The sequence below is a fragment of the Mangifera indica genome, chromosome 7 (assembly GCF_011075055.1).
Source record: "Mangifera indica cultivar Alphonso chromosome 7, CATAS_Mindica_2.1, whole genome shotgun sequence".
NCBI classification, from domain to species: domain Eukaryota; kingdom Viridiplantae; phylum Streptophyta; class Magnoliopsida; order Sapindales; family Anacardiaceae; genus Mangifera; species Mangifera indica.
This window is the reverse complement of record NC_058143.1, coordinates 12177404-12202761: the sequence shown is the minus strand read 5'-3', so window position 1 is coordinate 12202761 and position 25358 is coordinate 12177404. Positions and strand designations below refer to the sequence as shown.

At 31.9% G+C, this 25358-nt stretch overlaps 1 protein-coding gene across 4 annotated transcripts; it reads left to right on the top strand.

Annotated features, from left to right (window-relative positions):
• Positions 1-7819: 7819 nt before the first annotated feature.
• On the top strand, positions 7820-24261 carry LOC123221190 (sterol 3-beta-glucosyltransferase UGT80A2-like). 4 transcript variants are annotated; one of them, XR_006503230.1, is made up of 15 exons: positions 7824-8108; positions 16193-16401; positions 17485-17727; positions 17925-18054; positions 18679-18849; positions 19073-19136; positions 19376-19433; positions 20682-20859; positions 21046-21176; positions 22069-22171; positions 22282-22358; positions 23009-23056; positions 23147-23296; positions 23603-23853; positions 23939-24261. XR_006503230.1 is itself a non-coding variant. In XM_044643947.1 (14 exons), exons 1-14 carry the CDS (start codon positions 8024-8026, stop codon positions 23774-23776), a joined length of 1821 nt encoding a protein of 606 aa, XP_044499882.1. In that variant the 5' UTR covers positions 7823-8023; the 3' UTR covers positions 23777-24261. The 4 variants fall into 4 exon arrangements, 3 of the variants coding, with proteins under 3 accessions (XP_044499884.1, XP_044499882.1, XP_044499883.1); XM_044643947.1 differs by having other exon boundaries at positions 7823-8108; positions 23603-24261; XM_044643948.1 differs by having other exon boundaries at positions 7825-8108; positions 17943-18054; positions 23603-24261.
• The last annotated feature ends 1097 nt before the right edge of the window (positions 24262-25358 follow it).

Here is a 25358-nt window from a genome sequence, read left to right as displayed (position 1 = left end):
ACTCCTACTTAAATGTACCCTTTTATAACAAGTCAAACCTTATTTCTTACCACACTATCAAATTCATCATATTTATTCTTGAACACCCATTTGGTACTAATGACACTTCTATTTGTGAGTCATGTTCTAAGACTTTTACATCATTTCTCTTGAATTGTTCAAGTTCTTCTTACATGACCAAGATCCAGCAATCATTCATCACAACTTGTTTTGCATTCTATGGTTCTACCAAAGAGAGATAACATAAATGATTAATTTCATTATACAATTTTCTTCTCATAATCATTACCTCATTCAGGTTCCAATGACTATTAAATATAGATGAACTTTCTTGATCCATGATGATTGTTCTCTTTTTTATTGGTTTCTTTTTTGTGGATGAGCAACTTCTTCTCTTACTTTAATGTCTTGGGTTGATTGGACAAATTCAATGTTCTTACTTTTATAATTGCATATGTGCTAACATTCATGTTCTTTATGGGCACAAAGTTTTTTATCTTATCTTTATTGGAATATTTTGCATAATCTTCATTATCTTAAAACACGACATTTATATATTAATTCTAGAACTTGTTTAGTTTGCATATTATAGAATCTATAAATTCTACTATTAGAAGAATAACCCAAAAATACTCTTTCATCACTTCCTGCATCAAAATTTCCTAGGTTTTCTCTATCATTTAGCACATAACACTTACATTCAAATACATGAAAATAAAAGAGATATGGTTTCTTACCTCTCCAAATTTCAAATGTAATCTTACTGTACTTGGTCTTGGATACACACTATTATTTATGTAATGCAGCATTAATTGCTTCAATCCATAATCTTTTGGTTAGCTTCTTCATGTCAAGCATCACCTGGCCATTTTGAAGTACTATAGTCTTTCTCTAAGTAACAACTTTCTATTGAGGTGTTTTAGGTGCTGAAAATTTATGTTTTATGCTTGGTTCATAACAAAAATTAGAGAAAGTTAAAATTCTCAAATTCCTTCCCATGATTACTCCATCCTTTTTTTACTTCTTCCTCTTTGAAACTATTTTCCACTTGTAATCTAACCATGAGATTTTCAAAAGCAATAAAAGTATCATATTTTTCTTTATTAAAATTAACCTAAGTATACTTTGAAAAATCATCAACACAAACAAAAACATGCCTCTTTTCGCTAATACTTTAGGTTCACTTAGGACCCGAAAGATCTATTGATGCAAGACAAACGTTGATGAGGTTGTTATATCATTCACAAGGATGTTTAGGGTTCATCTTCACTTTGACTTGTTTCTTCATCATGTTCAATGTTTTCCACCCTACCATTCTCTTGTCATAGTCCTCCATTAAACTTTCGTTCATTCGCTTCTTTCACCTAACCGCTCTCTTGTCTCTAGTCATCTTTCAACATTTCTCTCCATGTTTCAGTCTTGTTTTCCTTCCACGAATAACATATCTTGGTCCCCTATCATCTATACATAATAATTCCAACACACTTGAGGTTAATAAATGAACCATTGGTTTGTGTTGAGTTTTAGTTTACTTACCATGTTAACATTGTCCACACACTTTACCTTTCGTGAGCTCTAGTTTTGGCAATCTTCTCACTATGTCATTTTTTGACAATTTCACAATGTCCGTAAAGTTCATGTGACCCAATTTGTAATGTCACAATTCAACTCAATTTACTTTAGAGTTATGACAAACAAATTAATTAGTCAACATATGACAATTATTATTATATCTTTCCCTTTCTTAGATACATGTTCTATTAGTATCAAAGACTTTGAGAAATAGAATATGTGATAATATTATCACAAATTTGATTTATGTTAAAAAAATTAGCTTTTAGACTAATTACCTACAAGACATCATGTAAAAGAGGTTGGTCAAGAATGTCAATTGATCATTTTTCCAAGATTTTATATCTTATTTCATCACTATAGGTCACATATCTACTTTCATAAGGTTCAATATTAATAAGTAAAAACTTATTACTTGTTAAGTGTGTAGAACAACCACAGTCAAAATGTCACATGTTGTCTTGATATGCACAAAGTGAGATATGTGCAACTAAGATATTGTAAAGAGTTTTTAGTTTTCAAACAAGTTATGTGAAACTCTTAGATGAAATATTTCAATTTCTGGAAGGGACAAGGACAATTTCGCACTCAAGTTTTATTGAAATGACAAATATATACTATGAGAGATTAAAAATCTAAATATTTACCAAAGTTTTAATCTATTAAAACATACCTACAAATTTTTTATTAGGGGTAAAAGATAAATTCGTCATTTTATTAGTAATACTAAAATAATTAAAATGATATCTCATTTTCTCCTTTAATTTGAAAAACTAACATTTTTCCCCCTGAAATAAGTTTTGAAAAATTCACTTTTTCTTTTAAAATCTAATCACTTTCTCCGATAAATGATCGACTAACAATGGAGGAACAAGACGGAGTTGTCCAAAGGACAACCTTTGGACGATGATAGTTGTCCAAGAATGATGAACATCATCCAAATTTGAAGAATGCTTCGTCGTCCATCTGGATGACCAGTGTCATCCTCATTAGACGATGCTCCATCATCCAAAATGAACGATGAGCATCATCTTGGATGACACTCATCATTCAACAATCAGTTTTGTCGGAAATCGATGGTCAGAAGAAGGAGTGAAGAAAAAAATTAAGGATTTGGAGGAGATAAATCACTTTTCAAAGTTCAGATACAAGAGTTAAATGTTAATTTTTAAAATATAAAGAAAAATAAGATAAAATTATATATATTTTAATATTATTGTTAAATAACGGTTTTACCATTGTATTTAACGAAAAATTTAACGACATTTAGAAATAAGTGTGTTTAAATTTTTTATCTACTGCAAATGTATATTTAATATTGACCTAATACTTAGACAAAATAGTCCTTTGCCCTTTCTCAAAGTACCACCAAGACCTAAAGATCTTGATTTTAAAAAATGTGAAACAGTATTTATAAAAAATTATTTTACGTGTAACTAAGAAAGGTAATATAGAAATATATGTTTTCCTGCCTTTCATAATATAAATTGTATCAAAATTATCTTCCTTTGTATTTTTACCCTGATTTGTTAAATAAAATACACGTTGAGGCAATTCATTTTATGACTTCAAAATTTAAATAAACTCAAGAAAATTTTAAAAGGAGCTTAGCAACAAGACCTAAAATTAACTTACTTAATTACGGATAAACTCTTTTTAATTACAATTAAACTACACGAAATTCAAGGCTCTTTTCTTAATGTCATATCATTCTATGTATGCATGTATACTCTAATTTAGCAGGCACATGTAGGTCCATCTCACATCACATCTATTATTAGGTCAATATTTGTCGGTTATGTTAGGAGATTTTGTTTTTATCTTATACGAAGAGAGTTAACACCCGAATTAATTAGACCAATTGTAAGGTCGATTAAAATAAATAGGAATGAAACAAATATAAATAAAAAATGGGTTAAATTATATAAATAATAATTTTTAGAATTTATATTCGGTTATATAGATATAAGTCAACTTACAAGTTATTTTATTGATATTAATTTATTTATTTCTTTTTTGTTTTTATTATATTAATATATTTATTTCATAATTTTTAATATTATTCTTTGCAAGTATATAAATATTTTGTGAAGGAATAAAAATTTAATTCAAATTATAAAAATGTTTTATATAGATTTGAAGAATATTAGTATTGAACTAGGATAACAAATTTATAACCAAGAGTTTATTGTTCATATTTTTTAAATTTGTTTTCGGTATAACAAATTCTTTATTTTTAAAGTATATTTGAATTCATTTCATGTTAAAAAAAAAAAAAATTATGAAATTTATACTGAATATATCATAAGTTTGATTTCGAAAAAGATAAAAAAGATGCATAAAAAAAAAAGACCCATGGATATATTCAACCTATTTATAAAAATTTATTATTTATAAGTACAGATTCGAGATAGGTATAAATCTAAAAAATTTAATATATATATTAGTTTTTACCAAGCCTGTTTTACCAAGCCTATATATGTATATGATAAAGTATGGTTTATAGAAGGTAGAAGATTTGAAACTTGAATTATATGGCTAATATAAACTAGTAAATACAAATGAAAAAGAAAAAAACAATCAAGGGATTTTTTAAATATCAATATTGGAAACCAGTCTACTAATTTCTTTTACTTTGTATAATTTTTTGTTAATTTTTATAAGCGAATATAATTCTTTAATTACCATTGGGAAGTACAAACAAAGAAGTACTTAAAAAAGTTGAAAAACAGCTGGAGTCCAATGACATTTGTTCATTTTAGGTATACTTGGTACTTGGTATGAATTTTCTCTTATAGAGCGTTTGGTTCCTATATTTAAAAATTACTTTGATAATCTATTTTCTATTTCCTTGTTTAGTTTATCAGTAATAAAAAATTACATTAATCTTCTATTACCAATACTGATATGACAGATAATATATGTGATACTCTTATTACCACATTCATATTAGGTATTTAAAGATTACCAAGATAATCTTGATTTTATTATAATTATATTATTATTTATTAATTTTTTGAGACAAAAATAAATTTATTTTTAATTAATATCATAAATAAAATAAAAAATATTTAAAAATAATTATATTCAAGTGTATTTAAGTAAAATAATTTATTAGTAATATTTTATTACCTTTAACCAAATATAATAATTATTTATACCTATCAAATCTTATCAAACATAGTAATTATTTATATCTAATAATCTTCTAAGTAATCTATCTTCAAGGTAATCTTTCTATTTTGATAATAAAGCATTACCCAAATCAAACGCCCCCTAAATTTCATGCGAACCACCTTCATAAAAATGGATTTATTAATAAAACTATATACATAAATTTTTATACATAACTTTCTATACATAATTTTATATATAAATAATAATATATTATTATATAATTAATTATTATTTTATTATTAATTTTTAATCATTCATTTATATTATAATATATTATTATTTATATATAAAAAATATACATAATTTTACTCATGTATTTATTGACTTAAGGGATCCTAATAAGTAGGTACTTGTACCAATTGCAATAAGGCATATAATTGCTTTTGCATAGTTGTGTGTAGGGCTCATTCTCAGCAAGTCACGGAAAAGAAAAAAAAGTTCATACTTGTGAATTTAAATAGTAATTAAATTTTTAATAAAATTATATGCATAAATAGATTATATAAATTTACTTATACAAATTAAGATGATAATTAGTAATTGGGTTATATGATTGTTTATTGATAATTACTTTTTGGGTAATTAATTAAAATAGACAAACGAGTTATTGTTTATACGTTTTTATGGCAACATTTATCTATTTTACTTTTATAAGGAAAGGGAAAATTTTGTACCTATTTTGCCCCAAAATTAAAAAACAAAATAACTAAGCTGAAAAGGGAAATCTCAAAGCTGAAAATAAATATTTCAAACCATAACCCACTGGTCACTATCCTTGGAGTAGGAGCTTCCAACTTTGGTGACACAAAAATCTCGGTGTTTTATAATTTCACCCCTCATGTTTCTCATTTACATTGAACATATGCATATTTAATATCCTATCTTTTTTAGTTTGAACTTACCACCTTGAACTGATAATTATTTTCCAAAGCATCCCTGTATATTGTATTCATCAATATTTATTTATATGTAAATTGATCATTCACTTTAAATATCTCATTTAGTGGTAGAGTTGAATGTAATACAATATCCTCGTTTTTCACATTCTTGTAAGGTTCTGACCTATTAAAAAATAGATTTGAAACTTGCACATTAATAGAAATGGGTTTGTCATGCATTGTTGGAGTGTTATGAAATGAATTTCCCCCAACTAATTCAGTTGGACCAACCCTTGCTTCATCACCACCATTACCGTCATCATTCCAATAATTACAACCACCATATTCTTTTTTATTCGATTGAAAATTATTTATTGGAACATTGCTCATCTCATAACATCTCTCTGGTGTAGCACATAAAGGTTCTTGTTGTCTTACTATTTCATCATGTACCCCAACCTTAACATTATCACCTTTGGGCACACTTTCTGATTGTGTCTCATAATATATATTATCCAAAGAGTTATCCTCATCCATGGCTGCAAATGAGTGAACCCTTAGTTGTGATTCAGTTGGCTATTGTTGCATATTGGTTTTAATTTTTGTAGGCCTTGTAAACACTACAATAAATAATAGATTCCTTTTCAGTAATCTAGATAGCCTCATCATAATCCAAACATTAAAGTCATCATTTAACAAATATGGTGAATCATTGGAGGTGGTTGAATTTTGTATATAAATTTTTATAATATTGCAACTTCGGTCGATGCACAAATGAGAACACATTGTTTTTATGAATTTATTGTAATTTATTTTTTTATTAATTGATACAAATGTTTGAACCCCACCAAGGTATTTCAAACTATTATCGCCTCCATCTACCCAATACCTACCGTATCTAAGTAAATATATTAGCTTATCATTTTCCTAGACAAAGAAAAATTCAATTAAGTAACGTAGAAACATAACAAACAGAAACAAAAATAGAAACTTATAGAATAGACAGAAATAGAAATGTAAACCACACAAACACAAACTACACTAACGCAAACCCCACAAACTCGCAAACCCAAACCATGCAAAACCTTGGAAACACAATTTACTAGAAAAACAATGATTTCCATTTTCCTTTAGATCTGGACATCAAAACTTATTCACTTTGGCAAACACAACAAATTTGATTATATACAAATCATGTAATTGTTTAACTTAAAAAAAAAAAACGCTAACCTTTTTTACAAATCATCATTAAAACTTTTATCCCTAAAAATGTTTTGAATACAGGTTTCAATTTATATATAAGAAAATTATTAGTATATGATGATGATGAATGATAAAAAAAACAACTAAAATGTATTGCGATCAGAGTGTTGAGAAAAAAGAGAAATGTGAAAATAAGATGAAAACGATGAAAAAGAAGAGTAGTTAAGCGAAAAAAGATATTATTGAAACAAAATTATGAATTTATTTAGAAAGGTAAAAAGTAAAAAAGTTAACCTAAAAAAGTATAAATAACAACTCCTTTATCTTTTTAAATTAATTTTCCTTACTTTTTTCTCGTACACTTGTGAATTTAAATAGTAATTAAATTTGAATAAAATTATATAAATTTATTTATATAAGTCAAGTTAATAATTATCTTTCTTAATTTTAAAATTATTTAATCAAATATTATCATATTAGAATATATGAATAAATTCTACGCAACAACATCTTCCATTTGCAAACAACAGTCAAATCATATCCTACTTCAAACAATCAATGATTTGTTATAATTGAAATTTATTAATGATCCAACCTTATTAACTTGACAATAAAATTACTTTTATTTAAATTTATAAAATTTCTTAATTTCCTTCAAATTACTCAAAATATCTTAATATTTGTATAAAATCAAATTTTCATAATTAACCACTATAAAAATTTTTCATTCAATATAAAATAAAATAGACAAAAAGTAGCCATTAATTAAAATTTGACAACTTTCTTAAGAAAATAAATATCTTAACAACTTTACATTATATACCATAAAATACATTAAAAATTAGGTCACCGATTCCTTAACAAAAAAGTTAAAAACTCTTTGTTTGGAGCTACAAATGTCTGCGTCAGGCGGCAACATTTCCAGTGTCCGTACACCTACACCCGTCGCAATTATTTTAACCCTTAAACGACGTGGCTGCACCTCACGTGTCTCTTTGGTTAAATCCCTGCTCAACTTTCCCGAGAAAATAAACCAAACCAAAGTTAAGCAAAAGAGATTAAAAAAACAAAAAATCGGTTCGATTCTTTTCCCATTTGCTAAGCGAAAAAGCGTCTTCTATCTGTGCATCAAAGGAGCGCAACCGACCACACTTCCGTTTGAAAATGTCGTCGTTTTGTAGTTAATTGTTTTGATGGAGAATCACAGCGGTAACGATGTGCCCGTCGAGATTGAGATCGAAATCGAAGGCGAGAATGAAAATGGCGCCAACCCTTCAGGTTTTAAATCATTTTAACACGTGGGTCTTGCATTTTTTTTTTGCTCGCTTCGAGCACGTTTTTTACGTGGATTTTAATCCCCTCGATTTTATTTATTTTTCATTATATTATTATTTTGAATGTGTTAAATGGAGCGTGAATTTCGTTGAAAATGATGGGTTTTAGTTAAGTTTTAAGAGAAAAATTACTGGGAAAGTAGAGAAAATTTTTACATAGGGGAAGGGCTCTGATCAAATGTTTATTAAGTAGTTTTTAGGATTTTATTTGTTGAAATAGATTTTAATGCAAGAGGAATTTGTTGTGAATCTTTCAAAATTCAATTATTAAAGTATAGGGTAGGCTTATTATCGTTATTTTTGAAAGTGTAAAAAGAGAAGCTTGTGATGAAATTTAGCAATTTTAACTTTAGGAGAGGGTTTACATGGAATGTTGATGTTGTAACGGGTAATATTTTAATGAAAAATGAAAATTTAACTTAGGTTTATGATGAAAAAAGTTACATTTCTAAGGGAGATAGTTGTGATGAAATTTAGAAAAATGATCTTTCTGAGCTGTTTTTGTAAAATATTGATATTATAACCAGAGAAGGTTCTGATGAAATTTTGAAACTTTAACTTTAGAAGTGGTTTATGACTTATGAGGAAATATTTATATTTTAAACTGAGAAGGCTGTGATGAAATTTATAAGTTTTAAATTTAGGTGAGGTTTATGATGAAATTTGATGTTTTAAATGGAGAGGGTTGTGATCAGAAACTATAAATTTGGAGTGATTTAGAATTTCTAAACTTCAGGATCAGTTTGTGAAGAAATCTTTTACATTGTTAAGAGTTAAGGTTGAGATGAAATTCAGGTGGCCTTTAATGTTCTTTAGTTTATTGTTTTACAAAAATGAATTCAAAAGTTCAAATTAGAAGTTGCAAATTTAACTTTGTCTAAGAGAAAATATTTGATAAACCCTTATATATCTTGAAAGAAGCTATCATATTGCAACACCCCAACTTTTCTCTCCATTAAGTTCTAAGGCTAATCAAAACTCAACCAAAGGGGGGGATCGGTACCCAAATCACTGACTAATCTCTTAGGCTCACTAGTCCTGATTGTCCTACATGGTTGCCAATCGACAAACTTGGCATTTTAATTTATAGATCCAAATCAACAAACTATCTATGTTATGGTGAGTCCTAAGCCAATAGACAGACTTGCGGTCCTTGAAATTCTATCTATAGACACCAATCAACAGACTATCTCTTACTCTATCTATGGGCATATGCCTATGTCATGGGTACTCCCTTACGACAACCTACTGGTTTGTAATTCTATGTTCCTTGGGCATTGATTCCTCTTAGGTTCCATGTGATTAACCAATCCCTAGCGATACTTGATCTCTCGGAACTGTTTCTTGAATATCTAGCACTATTCTCTTTCTACCTAGGTTTGTATATTCATTATACATGCCCAATCTATCTCTATCTCATAGGCACTTTTTGACACCTCGATGTGCCTTAATCTCTTCTTAATTTGCTTGGAATAGCCTCTTGCACGACCGTCCATAAATCAATCACGAGTGTATATAATTTCTCCTATGTATGATCATGCTCCTGATCACATATGAGCGTACACAATTCATTACATGTACGGTCATACCAATGAAGACATGAGTGTACATTCATTTTTCTTCAATGTACGGGTGTGCCCTTTAGAGTGCATGACTGTGCATCGACCCTTATACAATTCGACTTCTCCTTCTCCTAACCTTAGGGTAATAAAGTAATTTTACCAGCCATGCACAATTGTGCATCACTTGATGCAGAAGCATGGATAATGTCATTCAATTCATATTCCAGTCATGGACAACCATGCGTTTTCATTGCACATTTGTCCACCGGTGAATTTAATGTTTTATGGAATTGGTGTAAGGGCATATACAAGCTAGTGCACGGGTGTACACCCGTTCAAAATCGTGTAATTCTATGTCTATGCACAATTGTGCTTAAACCTAGCATGATCGTGCATGATGTTCTTGAATTAAAAGTTTAGTCCTCTTGGTTGGAATCAGCCTAGTTTTCTGAGTTCTAATTCATTTTCAACATGTATAAGATTAAAGTAAGCAAGAATAAGTCTTTCTAACCTTTCTTTGCCTATGGTATAAAGTGGATGCTACAGGTTTTACAAATCAACCAACATCTTCAATATAGTAATTCTACTTAAAACAGAATCACAGATTAAAGTTTACATCTAAACATTAGTTAATCTATAGCCGACATCATATAATATCCAGAAAGCATCAAGAACCACCAAACTCACAGGTCATACATTCTTTAAATCTTTTTGCATCAAACACATCAAGGTTTCACTGTAATCATCGTTCATTCAATCATATTCATTGATACCTATTTATATCAACAATCTAAGGTGATTATCAGAACTCTAACAAAATAATAGGGAAAAAAATCAACTCCTATTTACCTCAAACTCCGACAAGAAGAATTTACAGTTGCTTCCTTTGGTTTCTTGCTCACTGAAATCTTTTAATCCCATTGAAATTTGTAACCCTCAAAGTTGACAGTCTTGTCTCTCTCTAGAAACCTCTTATTCTCTCACATGTCCTTATCCAATAAAGAGTTTATTAGTGTTTCTCCCCAAAAATACGGAGTTCAACCTTAATATAATATTTGCTTGTAACACCATGCACGGTTGTGCACTCTAAGGATGCACATTTGTGCTTTCTCTTAAATTGCCAATGTGACAGTCTTTGTGGACTACCCACGTGGTGGGTTGATGTACGGGTATGCACCCTTCATGCAAGTCGTACATCTGACCAAAATCACATTTCAATTCTATATAAAATCATTTTCGATCCACATTCTAATGTACATCAAGGAAAACAACTAAAATGCCTATGGAGCGTACCTGTGGTGTTACACTTATACACCCAGTAGTTCTAGGAAATATCATACACACCTCCATATTTCCAAGAAACGTTAGATATGTGCCTACAGCTCTCAAAAATATCAAATATACCCCTAGCATCTCTTGAAAATATAATAAACAATCCATAGTCCTAAGAAATATTAAATACACCATTGTAGCTCCTAGAAATATTTGATACAATCACAATCCTTGGATAATGTAAAGTATAGTAGACTTTGATGTGTTGACATGGACAAAATCATCATCAAACCCGAAAAAGGTAACCCCTTGAAGTTGTCTACTAAACAAGTCACTCTAATTTATCAACTCCTAAATCAAACAAAAATAGGTTAAGGATAAGAGAAGTTGACTTCCTAAAATCCCAGAGCCCCTATGTCTTAAATAGGTATTTGTTTATCTAGAAAAATGATAGAAACCCAATAAAAATATTATTAATATTAAATAAATAATGATGACAACAAGATGTGGTAGCTACTCTTCGAAAGTAGTAGCCTCCCTATTAGCCAAAGGCTGCCCAAAATACCATAGATCAATATTTCTCTCCCCTTTTTACAATCTTGGCTCCCTTTTATATGTAGCTCATAACTCTCTAATTCAATAAATATTATCCTAATTATATGATATCCTAATTTTCAAATTCAAATCCAAATTATTATCTTATCTTTTAATATCCTAATCAATATTATCTTTATGGCCAAAGGACTATTTCCCACCCAAGGTATGCTGTATTCTCAAGTTTTCTCCCTTTAACTATGAAAATACCAAATACCCACCCATGAACAGTTAAATTTAACGGAACCCTAACGTCTTAAAATTTTATCTCTTTTTCTCCCTCAAACCCTTAAAAACTAACCATTTCCCCCTAGTCCAAGTTTTGAAAAATAGCATTTCCCCCCCCTAGGGTTTCGTTTTCAATCCTCGACGCCAAATCCGGAGCCATTGCCGACGATGAAGCCTTCCCGACGCACCACCATGCTCCGACGACCTTTCTTCTCTCTTCTGGAACTCCGATCGGCCCAGATCTGGCGAGGTCGTCATCTTCGTCTGGGAAGCTCTTCAACTTTCTAGGCAAAGACGACCCCAGATCTGGGCTGGTCAGTGTTCCAGAGGAGAGAAGAAAGGCCGTCAGAGCATGGTGGTGTGTCGGGAAGGCTTTGTCGTCGGCGATGGCTCTAGATTTGGCGTCGGGGATTGAAAACTAAACCCTAGGGGGGGAATGCTATTTTTCAAAACTTGGCCTAGGGGGAAATGATTAGTTTTTAGGGGTTAGAGGGGAAAAAGGGATTAAATTTTAATTTATTTTTAATATTATAGGTAAAATAACGATTTTGTCCTTGAATCAGTTTTTTTTAACAGTCCATGGGTAGGTAAATGGGCTTTTCAAAGTTAACGGGTGGCAATGTGCAGAAAAAATATACCTTGGGTGGGAAATAGTCCTTTGGCCTATCTTCATTATTATCATAATCAATATTAATTATTATTTATTATTAAATCCAAACATTGCTCGCCTTTTGAAAACAACCTTGTTCTCAAAGTGGGTTTGACAAGTGAATGGTTTGGTCTAGTGGGTAAGTTGTTTTTTGGTTAACCTAATTGGGTTTTGGGTCAAGTCTGATGGTCGGGTCTGGGTAATAAGTTAATTTTGGGCTTGATTGTGAGTGGTTTAGTGGATTGGATTGATGGTTGTTAGTGAGTGGGCTTGAGTGGTGATTAGCAGTCAATGCAAATTAGGTTGGGTTGTTTTTTAGGAATGGGTTGATTTTTGGGTAGATTAAATGGGAGATTGGGTTGGTCCTCTATGACTCAATTCTTCTCTCCTGCTATTTGTTTTTCCCTTTCTAGATTAACCTCTTCATTCTTTTCCAATTTCACCTCCCTCGATTGAGGTGCAAGACAGATATGTGCACATTCAAGTTTCAATGCTGTGATTCACTGGAATCAATTGTCTCACTGTTGAAATGTGTTAATCTTCTGTTTTGGACATTATCGAGTTTTGTGCTCTATTGTTGGTGACTCCAGTTTTGCCATTGTTTCTTCTTTGTTGTCATTGTTGAAAGACAACGCTTTTAAGTATTTTATGTGCTCTTTCATTGATCCAAAGCCTCTAGCCAAACAATCCAAATTGGCTTCTATGATGTCAAATTTATCCATCACCATCCTATAATCTTCTGCATATCAGTACTTTTACTCTCCATCCTCTTCCCAGCCATGCCTAGATCTTGCCTGCTCTAATACTAATTTGATAGGGACATAATACAAATATTATGAACATTATATAAATAATATTGACAATAAGAGGTATCAGCTCCTCCCCAAAGGTTGTAGCCTCCCTAGCAGCCAAAGACTACCCAAAATACCAAATATCAATATTCCTCTCCCCATTTTATGATCTTGGCTCCCCTTTATATGTAGCTTATAACTCTTCAATTCAATAAATATTATCCTAATTAAATAATATCCTAATAAAATATTATCCTATATAAATATTATCCTAATCTTTGAATTCAAATCCCAATTATTTATGATCATTTAATATCCTAATGAATATTATCTTTATTATTATCATGATCAATATTAATTATTATTAAATCTTACAAAAGCTTGATGCAAATTGTTGGATAGTGGATAATGGAGCATATGATCATATGACTAGTTCATTATACCATTAAAACGTATGTTTATAGTGGATAGTGGTTTATCTTTGAATGTCTCTTTTATTAAAGATAAACCTTATTATCTCAATACCCCTCTTTGGGAGGAGAAAGCAAGTCAAGATTCATATTGGGACCCTACAATATGAATACTGATTTCTCTTCTCTTTTTGAGTCAAGAATCCTCTGTCACAGACCTAATGATGGGATTGAACATTCACTTGAACCACCTAAAATCATACCTATTGGGATTGAACCGTCACTTGAACCACTAGAAATCGTACCTATCTCAAGCCAATGATTGGTCAAGAGGCAAAATTGGATCTTCGAAAATTAATTATCATTTACTCCAAAAGACCTGAGCCAATCCCTAAGCACTACCAAAAGTTTGAACCAGTGAAAAGTCATGAGGAGAAACCATTGACAAGAGCTGATTTGGATCTTTGCATTGTTCTTAGAGAAGGGGTGAGATCTTGCGCTAAACAGCCAATTTCTAATTTTATGATATATTCTCAAGTGTCTGCTAGTTTCAAAGCATCTGTTGTAGTAGTTGATGGAGTAAATGTATCGAGGAATGTTCAGGAAGCTTTGAAAGATCCAAAGTTGAATGTTGTCGTTCATAAAGAAATGAGAGCCTTGATTGACAACGATACATGGAATGTGGTAAATTTGCCTGAAAATAAGAAGACTGTGGGTTGCAAATAGGTGTTTATAGTTAAATACAAAGCTGATAGCGACATTGAACTATACAAATCTGGGTTGGTAGCATAGGGTTTTACACAAGCCTATGAAATTGACTATGAAGAAACTTTTGATCCTGTATTATATTCATGTATTGTTATCTATAATAGTTATTGGGAACTCATACATCTTGATATTAAAAATGTTTTCCTGAATGCTGAACTTGAAGAGGAAATATATATGAGGATGCCATCTAGATTTGAAGATAAAAGCAACATTGGGAGAGTTTGCAAATTAAATAAATCATTCTATGGTCTAAAACAATGAACAAGGTTGTGGTTCACAATATTTAGTACAACTCTTACCAAACTAAGGTATCAATAGAGTCAAAAAAAATCCTAACGGTAAGAAATCTATATTAATCGTTTGTGTGGATGATATCATATTTACAAGTGATGACAGTACAAAGATGATGAACCTCAAACAACGGTTTGAGGCAGAATTCAAAGTTAAAAACCTAGGCTTTATAAAATACTTTCTTGGCATGGAGATTGCAAGAAGCAAAGAATGGATCTTTATTTCTCAAAGGAGGGTATACTCTTGATCTTAAAAAAGAAATAGGTATGTTAGTGTGTAAACTAACGAGCACATGTTTGGATAGAAATTGGAAGTGTAAAAATGATGAAGCTCTAGTAGATAAAGGGAATTTCAAAGGTTGGTAGGAAGGTTGATCTATTTATCTCTTACTTGATTCAATTAGACCTATGTTGTCAGTGTGTTAAGCCAATATATGCATTCTCCTACTCAGACACACCATAATGTGGCGGTGCATATTCTTAGATACTTAAAAGGGACTTATGGTATGAGATTGCTATTTCAAAAGAGTGAGAACAGAGGAATAGTTGGATTTGCTAATGCAGATTGGGCTGGTTCAGCAAAAGATAGCCATTCCACCTGAGGTTTTTGTACAAAACTATAGGGTAATTTAGTAACTTGGTGAATAATAGTCAGTGGTTGCCCAAAGTAGTGTTAAGGTTGAGTTTAGGGCAATTGCTCAAGAAATTTGCGAGTTGATCTGATTAGAAAGAATTCTTGAGGATTTATAGTTATTTGTAAATAATGTTACTATTCTCTATTGTGACAACAAATTTGCTGTTAGTATAGTGCATAATCCTGTTTGACATGATCGAATAAAAATGTGAGAATAAATAGATATTTTATCAAGAGAGAAATTGAAGAAAGAGGAATCAAGCTATTATACATTCCATCCACAAAAGAAGTAGACATTTTGACCAAAGCCATGCTAAAACTAGGTTTTGTATCATTGATATGCAACCTGTGAATGACTGACATCATTCATTAGCTTGAGGGAGAGTGTTGGAAGATTTGGCTTATTTCTAGTTTTGGAAGTAGAAGTTGTGATTCATTTAATGTTTAGAAAGTTTTGAGTTTTGATTGAGTTACTGGATTAGGAAAAGAATTATTGTAATATTGTATTTCTTTTCCTCTCCCCCACCCCCCCCCCCCCCCCCTTTTTATTCATTTCCTTTTGTATAGGTTGAATTACCTTAAATTGATGTAATATATGTGTTTAAATTCTCTTGGATGAGTATAATGTGTGGAAGAAATTATTCAAACTAGAAACCTTTGTTTCACCCTAATATACATATCTAAAATGTTGGGATGTTAGGTATGATGAAATAGACAGAGGGTCTATAATGTTATTCATATGTATATATATATTTTTTGGGTGCTTGTGTGGGATCTGGATATTATGTCTTGTTGATTTTTGAATGTCTTATGTTTTATATTTTTCGCAGGGCAAATTCGTTCTGTTGGTGCTTTGACATCTAGTGCTGGGAAGCCGGTTTTGACATCCACTGCTGAAAAGCAGGTTTCCACATCTACTGCTGAAAAGCCAGTTTTGAGTTCCACTGAGGTTGTAAAACCTGTGAAAATTGGAAATAATCGTAAATCAGCTACATTAGCAGCCAAACTGTTTGATGCTAAAGTTCCTTTCAAGGAAAAGGTTCAACTCCTTATCATTTTTGTTTGTGTTAGTTGTTTTAAGTTATGATTGAATGTTTACAGGGTTGTACAATTTATTTTCTGTATGTGATTAATTTATATTCTTTTAAATGATGTAATGTTTGAAAGTTATGAAAAACAATGGGATAGATATTTAAACATCATTTTTAGCACTTACGAGAAATAGATGAGAATACAATTTTAACTTTTGCTTTACTTTTCTCTTATAATTAAATAATGATGATAGTTTAGGATGTCCTCATAATATCACCAGTTTGAGATTTTGAGTCTAGTCTATTAAGTATCTTTTGGCATGAATCCAAGTCTTTATGCTTGTGTGTGACCAGACGATTTTTCTGAAAGATGTTCAGATAGAATTACACTTGGACAGTTATTTACTATATTATTTGAAATATACCCTTGGTTTGTCATAGAATAAAGCTAATTAGTTGTTTAAAAATCAATAGACTCCTCCATTTAAGGAGCATCTGTATTAGTTTAATTTTTGTACCTAGGTTTGCTGGTAAAGTGCATAAGCACCTCTCTTTGGATTATGATATAGATGGGCCATTTTGACCATAATATTTGATACTTTCTAAGTAGTGGTTTATTTAGGTGCAATTTAAATTTTTTTTCGTGCTGAAATGCTGTGCAGTTTCCATTAATTTTATGCTGGATTGTTTCGGTTTAAGTTTATGTTCCTTTTGCTTATTTATTTCCATCTGTTATATTTAAAGCATTGTATACATTTGGCGTATCTTTGCTTCTACATCTAATGTATCATTGCCCTTGATTTGGTATAACTGATGTGCAGTGACATAATTATTTCTATGTTAGTTCTTCTTGTTAACAGGTCTGTTGAGATGATGTGATTTACTGGGTTTTCTTGTTCTTATTTATTTTGTTTATTAGTATCATCCTTCCTTCGGTGTATGTATCCTAAATTATCTTTCCAATTCTCATACTTTTCTTGTTCGCGTTTTGATTCATCGGACATTTGCTGCTTTTTGTATTGACATGTTAACTTCTTTATCTTTATTGTGTGAAATTGGACATTGACTTTTAATTGAAATTAAATCTGCAGCTAAAATGTATGAAACAACTTGCTACTGTCAAAACTGATGGGACTGTACAATTTGAAGTTCCAGGAGATATTAAACCAGAAAACCTTGATTTTGGAGCTGGAGTTGTTGATGATGGATCTTCTGTCAAAGAAACTGCTGAAGCCACAGCCATACATGATATACGTCCATTGCAAATAGTAATGCTTATTGTTGGAACTCGTGGAGATGTACAGCCATTTGCTGCGATTGGAAAACGCTTACAGGTTATAGCATGGTCTGGTTTTTATGTTTTTTTCATTAATATGGTTCTTGATCTGCTGTGTGTGTGTGCTTGTCTAGTTCTCTTTTTTGTGTTTGCTGTATTTATTGAACTGCTCCCTCTTCTTGAGATGGGTTGACTGGATATAGTTCTAAAGAGGTGCTCTTAGACCTATAGCCTGAAGCATATGAATTTATGTAGGTGAATATTTATGTGCAGGAAGATGGCCATAGAGTTAGACTAGCAACTCACTCAAATTTCAAAGACTTCGTCTTGAGTGCTGGGTTGGAGTTTTTCCCTTTAGGAGGAGATCCAAAAGTTCTTGCTGGATGTGAGTGTCCAATCTTGTTTTAGTACTTTGTCATCCTTTCCTTGTTTTTATGATTTTACTTGGTTTTTTTTTTTTTCTGGTCATTGGTAATGTAGTTGCTACTGTGTAAATTTCCTTGATCCCTTTATCACTTCTAAGAGGAGTTGAATTTCTTTTCTTGTATAAATGGGTGCTATCCCTTATTTTTATGTTCAAGTGATGAAATAGTTTGAGTAAAACCATAAAGGATTGTGAAGTATTTTCAGAGTTTGCGAAGTTTAAATTTTGTAAAGGACTGTTAAATGATATCTGGTGTATCATTTCATGAAAATTTCGTGCTGTTTGTATGACAAACTAAATTTCATAAGAATTTTGTGTGATGACTGTATATCTACTTATCTTTCTTTCTTTCCTTTTTTCTTAGTTAGCATCTACTGTATTTTTATTTTCCCTTTATGTTTTGTGTAATTGATGATCTCTGATTTGGTTTCTGATTGAATTAGTTGGATCTTAAATTGATGAGGATTGCGGCTGCCAAATCTGCTATGATAAACTAAACATATCCCTGGATGACCCTCCCTTTATCCTCCTCAAAAGTCTTTGAATTTGATATATACTATGGGTTCATTACTATGTTTTCTGCAGATATGGTAAAAAATAAAGGCTTCTTGCCATCAGGACCCTCAGAAATTCATATTCAGCGGAATCAGATGAAGGAAATTATTTTCTCTTTGCTTCCTGCATGCAAGGAACCTGATCCTGAATCGAAAGTGCCATTTAAACCAGATGCTATTATTGCCAATCCTCCAGCATATGGTTAGATCTCTCCATCTCTTTTTTATTTGTTTACTCTTGTTACTATCTTTTTATAATTAGGTATTCCAAGGGAAGGATCGTGTGTGTGTGTGTGTGTATTCCTGTGTACCGGTATATGATAGGAACATAGACTAAGAATATTTGCTTTGAATATTACCATTCCATTTATGCTGTATATATCTTGTTTGAATTAACACAGTTGAAATGCACAAAATTTTTTCAGGGCATACACATGTTGCTGAGGCACTAAAAGTACCCCTTCATATAATTTTCACAATGCCATGGACGTAAGTGTTGCTTGGGCAATCTTAATGCTGCATGTTCTTTTCTCTTTTGGGATTCTGCAAGCATCATCCATTTCTTGCACATATATATTGGACATAATCAGTTATGGACATTCGTCTTTTACCATGTTTTTTTGTTAATTTTTGTTAATCTTTGTTAGTATGAACTGTGCATGGCTTCTGCTTCCAATTTAGTTTTTGATTTGATTTGATTGAATATAACATTCATCTTTTTTTGTCAGGCCTACTAGTGAATTTCCCCATCCTTTGTCTCGTGTTAGGCAACAGGTTGCTTATAGAGTGAGTCTATGCAACTATTATTGTTATTAATTTCCCTTTTGATTTCAGAATTTGGTTTAAAAACTACAAATGTTAGCGTCTATAACAATGTTTTAATAATTAGACAGGGTCTTGACCTTGGCGAAGGCTTGGTTCGACCGGGTGGACTGGCGGTCGAACTGGGATGACCCTATTTAAATAAAAAATAAATTTATAATATATCACAACTTCGATTATCATCTGATGGTGATTCACTCTGGTAGAGTCCCAGCATTTACAAAAATTTTTGCAAATACGCTGGCATCAGCATGATGTCATGCTGACTTCAGTATATGCCTTACTGACATAAGCATACCCATGAGCCATGGTAAAATTGGTGGTTTAACTGTGAACTGGCACGGTAAACCCCAATTGAACTGCAGTTCAAAGTGGTTTAATGTCTAAAACCATTTAACCACTCAACCAGACTGGACATTCCTCCAGGCCCGGTTGAACTGGTCTGGTGTTCATAACATTGGGCTATAACACAGGCTTTAAACCTAACCTGTCATAGAGTACGCTATAAATGAAGAATCCATGAAGTATAATAAAGCTAAGGTTTTAATTAAACCTTTTACTTTTACAGCAATAGAAAAGTAGATTAAAGAACAAGTCATGTCTTTCATTGCAAATACACAAATTTTACTCTCCAAGCACTACTTTCAAATTAATAGCTGACTTTGAAATGTTTTTAAAGATTTTTTAGTAAACAAGCAGCTCAAAACCCACAAAAGTTTTTGCAGTCTTTTTGGGATACTAGTTCCAGTTGTATTTTCATTTTTTGGTACTCATATAATTGCTTTTGAAATACAATATTTTTGAAAATGCAAAATTCAGTTTCTCTTTTCATTTTGTGAGAGTTTCCAAAATTAACTTCATCAAAAATTTATGTAATGAGTTGTAACATATTATTTCCTTCTCTCTAGATTTCTTTTCCTTTAGTTTCCTTATTTAAACTTCTTTTCTTATTCTCTAAATTAAAATTTTGACTGATTTGAGTTTTGCAGTAGGGATCTTTGCTTCTTTCAAGCCATTTAAGCTAAACTGTTTACATGCCATAAGCTTCAAAAGTCTACTGCTCTCCCTTCATCTGATTGCATATCTTGTTATATTGTTTCACATTCTTCCCTAGAACCCTCCTATAAATACCACAGCAGCCTTATATATTAATAATGTTATTGCTTTGGTTTATATCTAACTCAACGTCCAAAATCATGGTTTTTGCTGCAGCTTTCATATCAAATTGTTGATGCACTAATATGGCTTGGAATACGAGACATGATTAATGAGTTTAGGAAGAAGAAGCTGAAGCTAAGACCTGTTACATACTTAAGTGGATCCTGGGGCTCTCCCCAGGATGTGCCTTATGGGTACATTTGGAGTCCTCAGCTTGTTCCGAAACCAAGAGGTTATTATAGTACTTACACAGAACATATAAACATTGCATTCTTATCTCTTGCTCTCTCACATTTTGTACATAGTAATTGGCATGCCATGGATTTGATGTTTATCTTTCCAAATTATTTTTCCATGCTTGATTTTTTGCTATTAGATGGATGTTGAATCTGGTCTATCTTTTTGACATGCTCTGCAGACTGGGGACCTAAGATTGATGTAGTGGGGTTTTGCTTTCTTGATCTTGCTTCAAGTTATCAACCTCCAGATCCACTTGTGAAATGGCTAGAAGAGGGTAAAAAGCCTATCTATATTGGTTTTGGTAGCCTTGTGAGTTTCTTCTCCCGCATCTATTATGATATCACTGTTTGCAACTTCTACAGATATTAAGATGTGTAGGGGATAACTTGATTATTTACTACCAGAATTTCTTCCATTGGTGTGCCCATCGTGTATGGGAAAAAAAAAGAATCTGCCATTTATAATTTTTTTCAACCATTTTTTTAAATTAAAATTTCTGCTTTACCTTTTATTTTTTTAATTTTAAGTTATGCTTCTATGAGTTTTTGGACTTATCTCCTCCTTTGCCTTGCTTCAGTTTGATTTGTAAGAATCCACTAGAAACATTATGCTAGCATGGTTTGTCAAAATCCATGAGTGAAACTGGATCTTTTTGATGATCTTATGATTATAACTGAATTGATTGGCATAGATCTGAAGTAGTCTATAGCTTTTGTGCTCTTGACAAGTTATAATATCTTTTAATTTTAGACAGATCCTCTTTGTGAACATCTTGTTGACTGTTTTGTATATATATCCTTTTCATTCATTGATGTTCTCTCTTTTTTTTCCTTCTAAAGCAAAATGATAGCCTCTTCTCTCTAAAACTGCAATCATGTTTCTAGTTGTCTAAAATTCTAACCTCATCTCTACTTTCCCTGCGGTTGATCCCTACTCTGCAATTATAGATTATTATATATTGTATGATGAACTTTAAAATTATAGCTGAATCTACCTTAACCACTTCTCCTGTGAACTAAATGGAGCCTAAAAATGGTATTCTTTTTTTGTTAAAACCATGGTTTTGCAATCCAGTAAGTTCCTATGATGTAAAAAATGAGAGTAATGAAAGTAAAGCTCCTTGGATCACTAATTATTTATATTAACTATTCAGTTTGTGTTTCGTTATTTACTTGTTTGTTTTTGTTCTTGTGTCATGCAGCCTGTTCAAGAACCAGAGAAGATGACTGAAATAATAGTAACAGCTTTGGAAAGAACTAGACAAAGAGGCATCATCAATAAAGGTTGGGGAGGTCTTGGGAATTGTAAGTCTTAGTTCTATCCTGCTTATTTAAAAGTACATGGGATCCTAATTTCTGCTTATGTTTGGATTGTATAAAAGTTATGGGAGTAAATATTTACTTTGTATTGTCAGTGACAGAACCAAAGGAGTTTGTGTACTTACTGGACAATTGCCCCCATGACTGGCTTTTCTTACAGTGCAGTGCTGTGGTAAATGTGAACTACTTTTATCATTTATTTTTCTGTAGTAGCATGCATTGGTGTTGTACTGTTTCTTGTAATGTTATGTGGACATTGATACATGTTCATGATATGAATTTTTCTTACGATGTTACATGGATATCCATATCATAACTGGTGGTTATGATGACCTTGCATTTGGGGCTTGAAGATCTAATATATGGAGGATGCAGAAAATCTTGTTCTCCATTCACAGTTGGTCAATAGAGAATTAAATTACACTTATAATCTAGGGACTCAGTATAGTGTCTTTGAAGTATATAATTCCCAACTGTTAGTTCTTGCCTAACCTGAACCTGATAAATGATTTAATTGTGTTTTATCCCATTAATTGTGTTGAGATTGTAGTGTATTAGAGTGGATGGTAGAGATTTGAAAATAGTTTTTCTTTTGATATACTTCTTTGCATGGTGCCCTATATTTTCTTTGTTACAGATTTTATATGCTACTGGGAGTTGACATGGTGAGAAAGGAAGGAAAATGTTTATTGAAGTGATGAACTACTGATTTCATCCTTAGATCAATTGAGAATCATAATTAAATTTAAAAATCATTTGGGAGATATAGTGAATATATCATTATATCAAAAATGACTTTGGTGATGTTTAATAATTCTCCAGATTCATCATGGTGGTGCTGGAACAACTGCTGCTGGTCTGAAAGCAGCGGTAATTTTCTTATTTTATTTGTCAATATATTAGCTCATCACAGACTCTTCGTTACTTCAAAAGAATGACTAATTTCTTTCTCTGAAATAGTGTCCAACAACCATTGTACCATTTTTTGGGGACCAGCCCTTTTGGGGTGAACGGGTTCATGCCAAAGGATTGGGCCCTCCACCAATCCCAGTGGAGGAGTTTTCACTTGATAAGTTAGTTGATGCGATAAATTTCATGCTCAATGACAAGGTAAAGCACAATTTTTAACTTAGATCTACTTCACATGTTTATGCTTGTATTGTGCCAAAAAGAAAAATAAATGATTCCTGTGCTGAGTTATAAATGGCTCCCCATTTTACAATAGTAACCATGGAGCAGTTATTAGTTTTCTTTACGATAAGTGTTTATCTATAATTTATTTATCGTATACAACTACAAGCAAAACTGAAGAAAACAGAGATAAAATACCTGTTTTCCCCCTCATCTGATATGTTTTGTTTTAGCTTGAGATGTGTTTTGGACATTAAGCCTAAAACGAAGATTGTTTTCCTGCAGGTAAAAGAGTGTGCTGTTGAACTGGCTAAGGCCATGGAAACTGAAGATGGTGTTTCAGGTGCAGTAAAAGCCTTTTATAAGCATTTCCCTGGAAAAAAAAGTGATGAAGAGACTGAGACACCCCCTCGTCATTCAAGATTTTGTTCCATGCGACAATGTTTTGGCTATACATGAATCTTTAGAAGTTTGACGTGTCAAATTTGACACGTCTCTGACTGCTTTTTCCCCAGGTTCTATTATGCTTTCTTCTGGTAACTCCTGTCACCCAACTTCAATTACTGTTGCATGTTGCTTCTGCTTTTCCGAAATTTAATGTTGCTGATGCATATCATTCAGAGAACTGCAAGTGATTGATGTACTGCATTCACAGTTCAATACTGATGCACAAAATATGGAGGTACGTGCAATAAAAAGGACTTTAGGCTAAATGATGTAACTTGCCATAACTCATGAGGTCCATTGATTCTGTATCCTGATAACTATACAATCTGATTCTTGGTGGTATGGATGTGTTGGTATAAGTTTCATGATTTAGGGTGTTTGGATCTAATTGTGAAAGTAAAAAGTAAATCTCAAAATGAACTAGAAGTCTTGTATCTTCACTTATCCGCACCAAACCCCACTATTTGATAGGGGATATATTAATTTTTTTTCTTTTATTTCAGTGTTCCCAAGATTATGTTTCTTGTGATGTATGCTAAAAATGTTGCAAGGGTGTAGTTAGTTGGAATGAGCAGGAGAAATCTGACTTTTGTTATCTCTTTTAAGGGCTGATTGTTGCGTCCTCTTTCAGTGCTGGCATTATAGGGGGTTTTATTCTTGGTGTTAGCAACATTTTAATCCGGGGTTTTATTCTTGGCATTATCGTTCTTGCTGAAGATTTCATGCTATCCTGGATTGAAACTTGAATCAAATTAGATGTGTATGATGAGGATTAACCTAGAGAGATGATCAAGGTGTGTCGATATGAAATCCTACTTCCAAAACTTTTGAGTCACCAATAATACTTATATGACAATAGAATCATACTTATTTTATGCATTTTCTCATTAATCTCCGTAGGCCTTAGATATCCTGAATTAGTGGCATAATAAGCTATCAATTCTGTGATTGAGGAGATTAAAGAATTTGATTTTTTATATTCTTCATGTTCAAACTGACGACTGAATACAAGTTGAATGACAGCATCAAAATAAACTTTGAACTCTTGTCAAAAGAGTTCTATATGATTTTACGTAAATTTGATTGTGTGAAGTAAATTATGATTTACACCCAGGTGATTGTATTCTTCTTGTTGAGTATGGATATTGATTTTATAGCTCAAAGAAGTGGGAAAGTTTAAGAGTCTGTTTTGTCCTGCTCCTCCACTTGAAAAATATTGCCATCAAATTTATTTTCTTCTAGCATTTTTGAATCTAGAGATTCAATTGAGGAGGAAATCATGGAGGAGTTAATTGGTGATGAAAATGTCATCATAATTGGAATATCTGAGATGGGTGGCCTGGTAAGGCCATGCTGGTGAAAGAAATCATCGGACAAGCAAAAGAGGAAAAGATATATGATAAAGTAGTGATGACAGTGGTCCCTTAAAACTCGAGTGTATGAAGATTCAAGGGGAAATTGCTAACATGTTGTTGGGTTTGAAGTCTCTTCCAACTAATTCTCAATTAGCACGAGCACGTTTCCTATAGAACAAAATGAAGGAGAATAAACTGATCCTCATAACTTTAGGTGGCATTTGGGAAAGAATTCAATT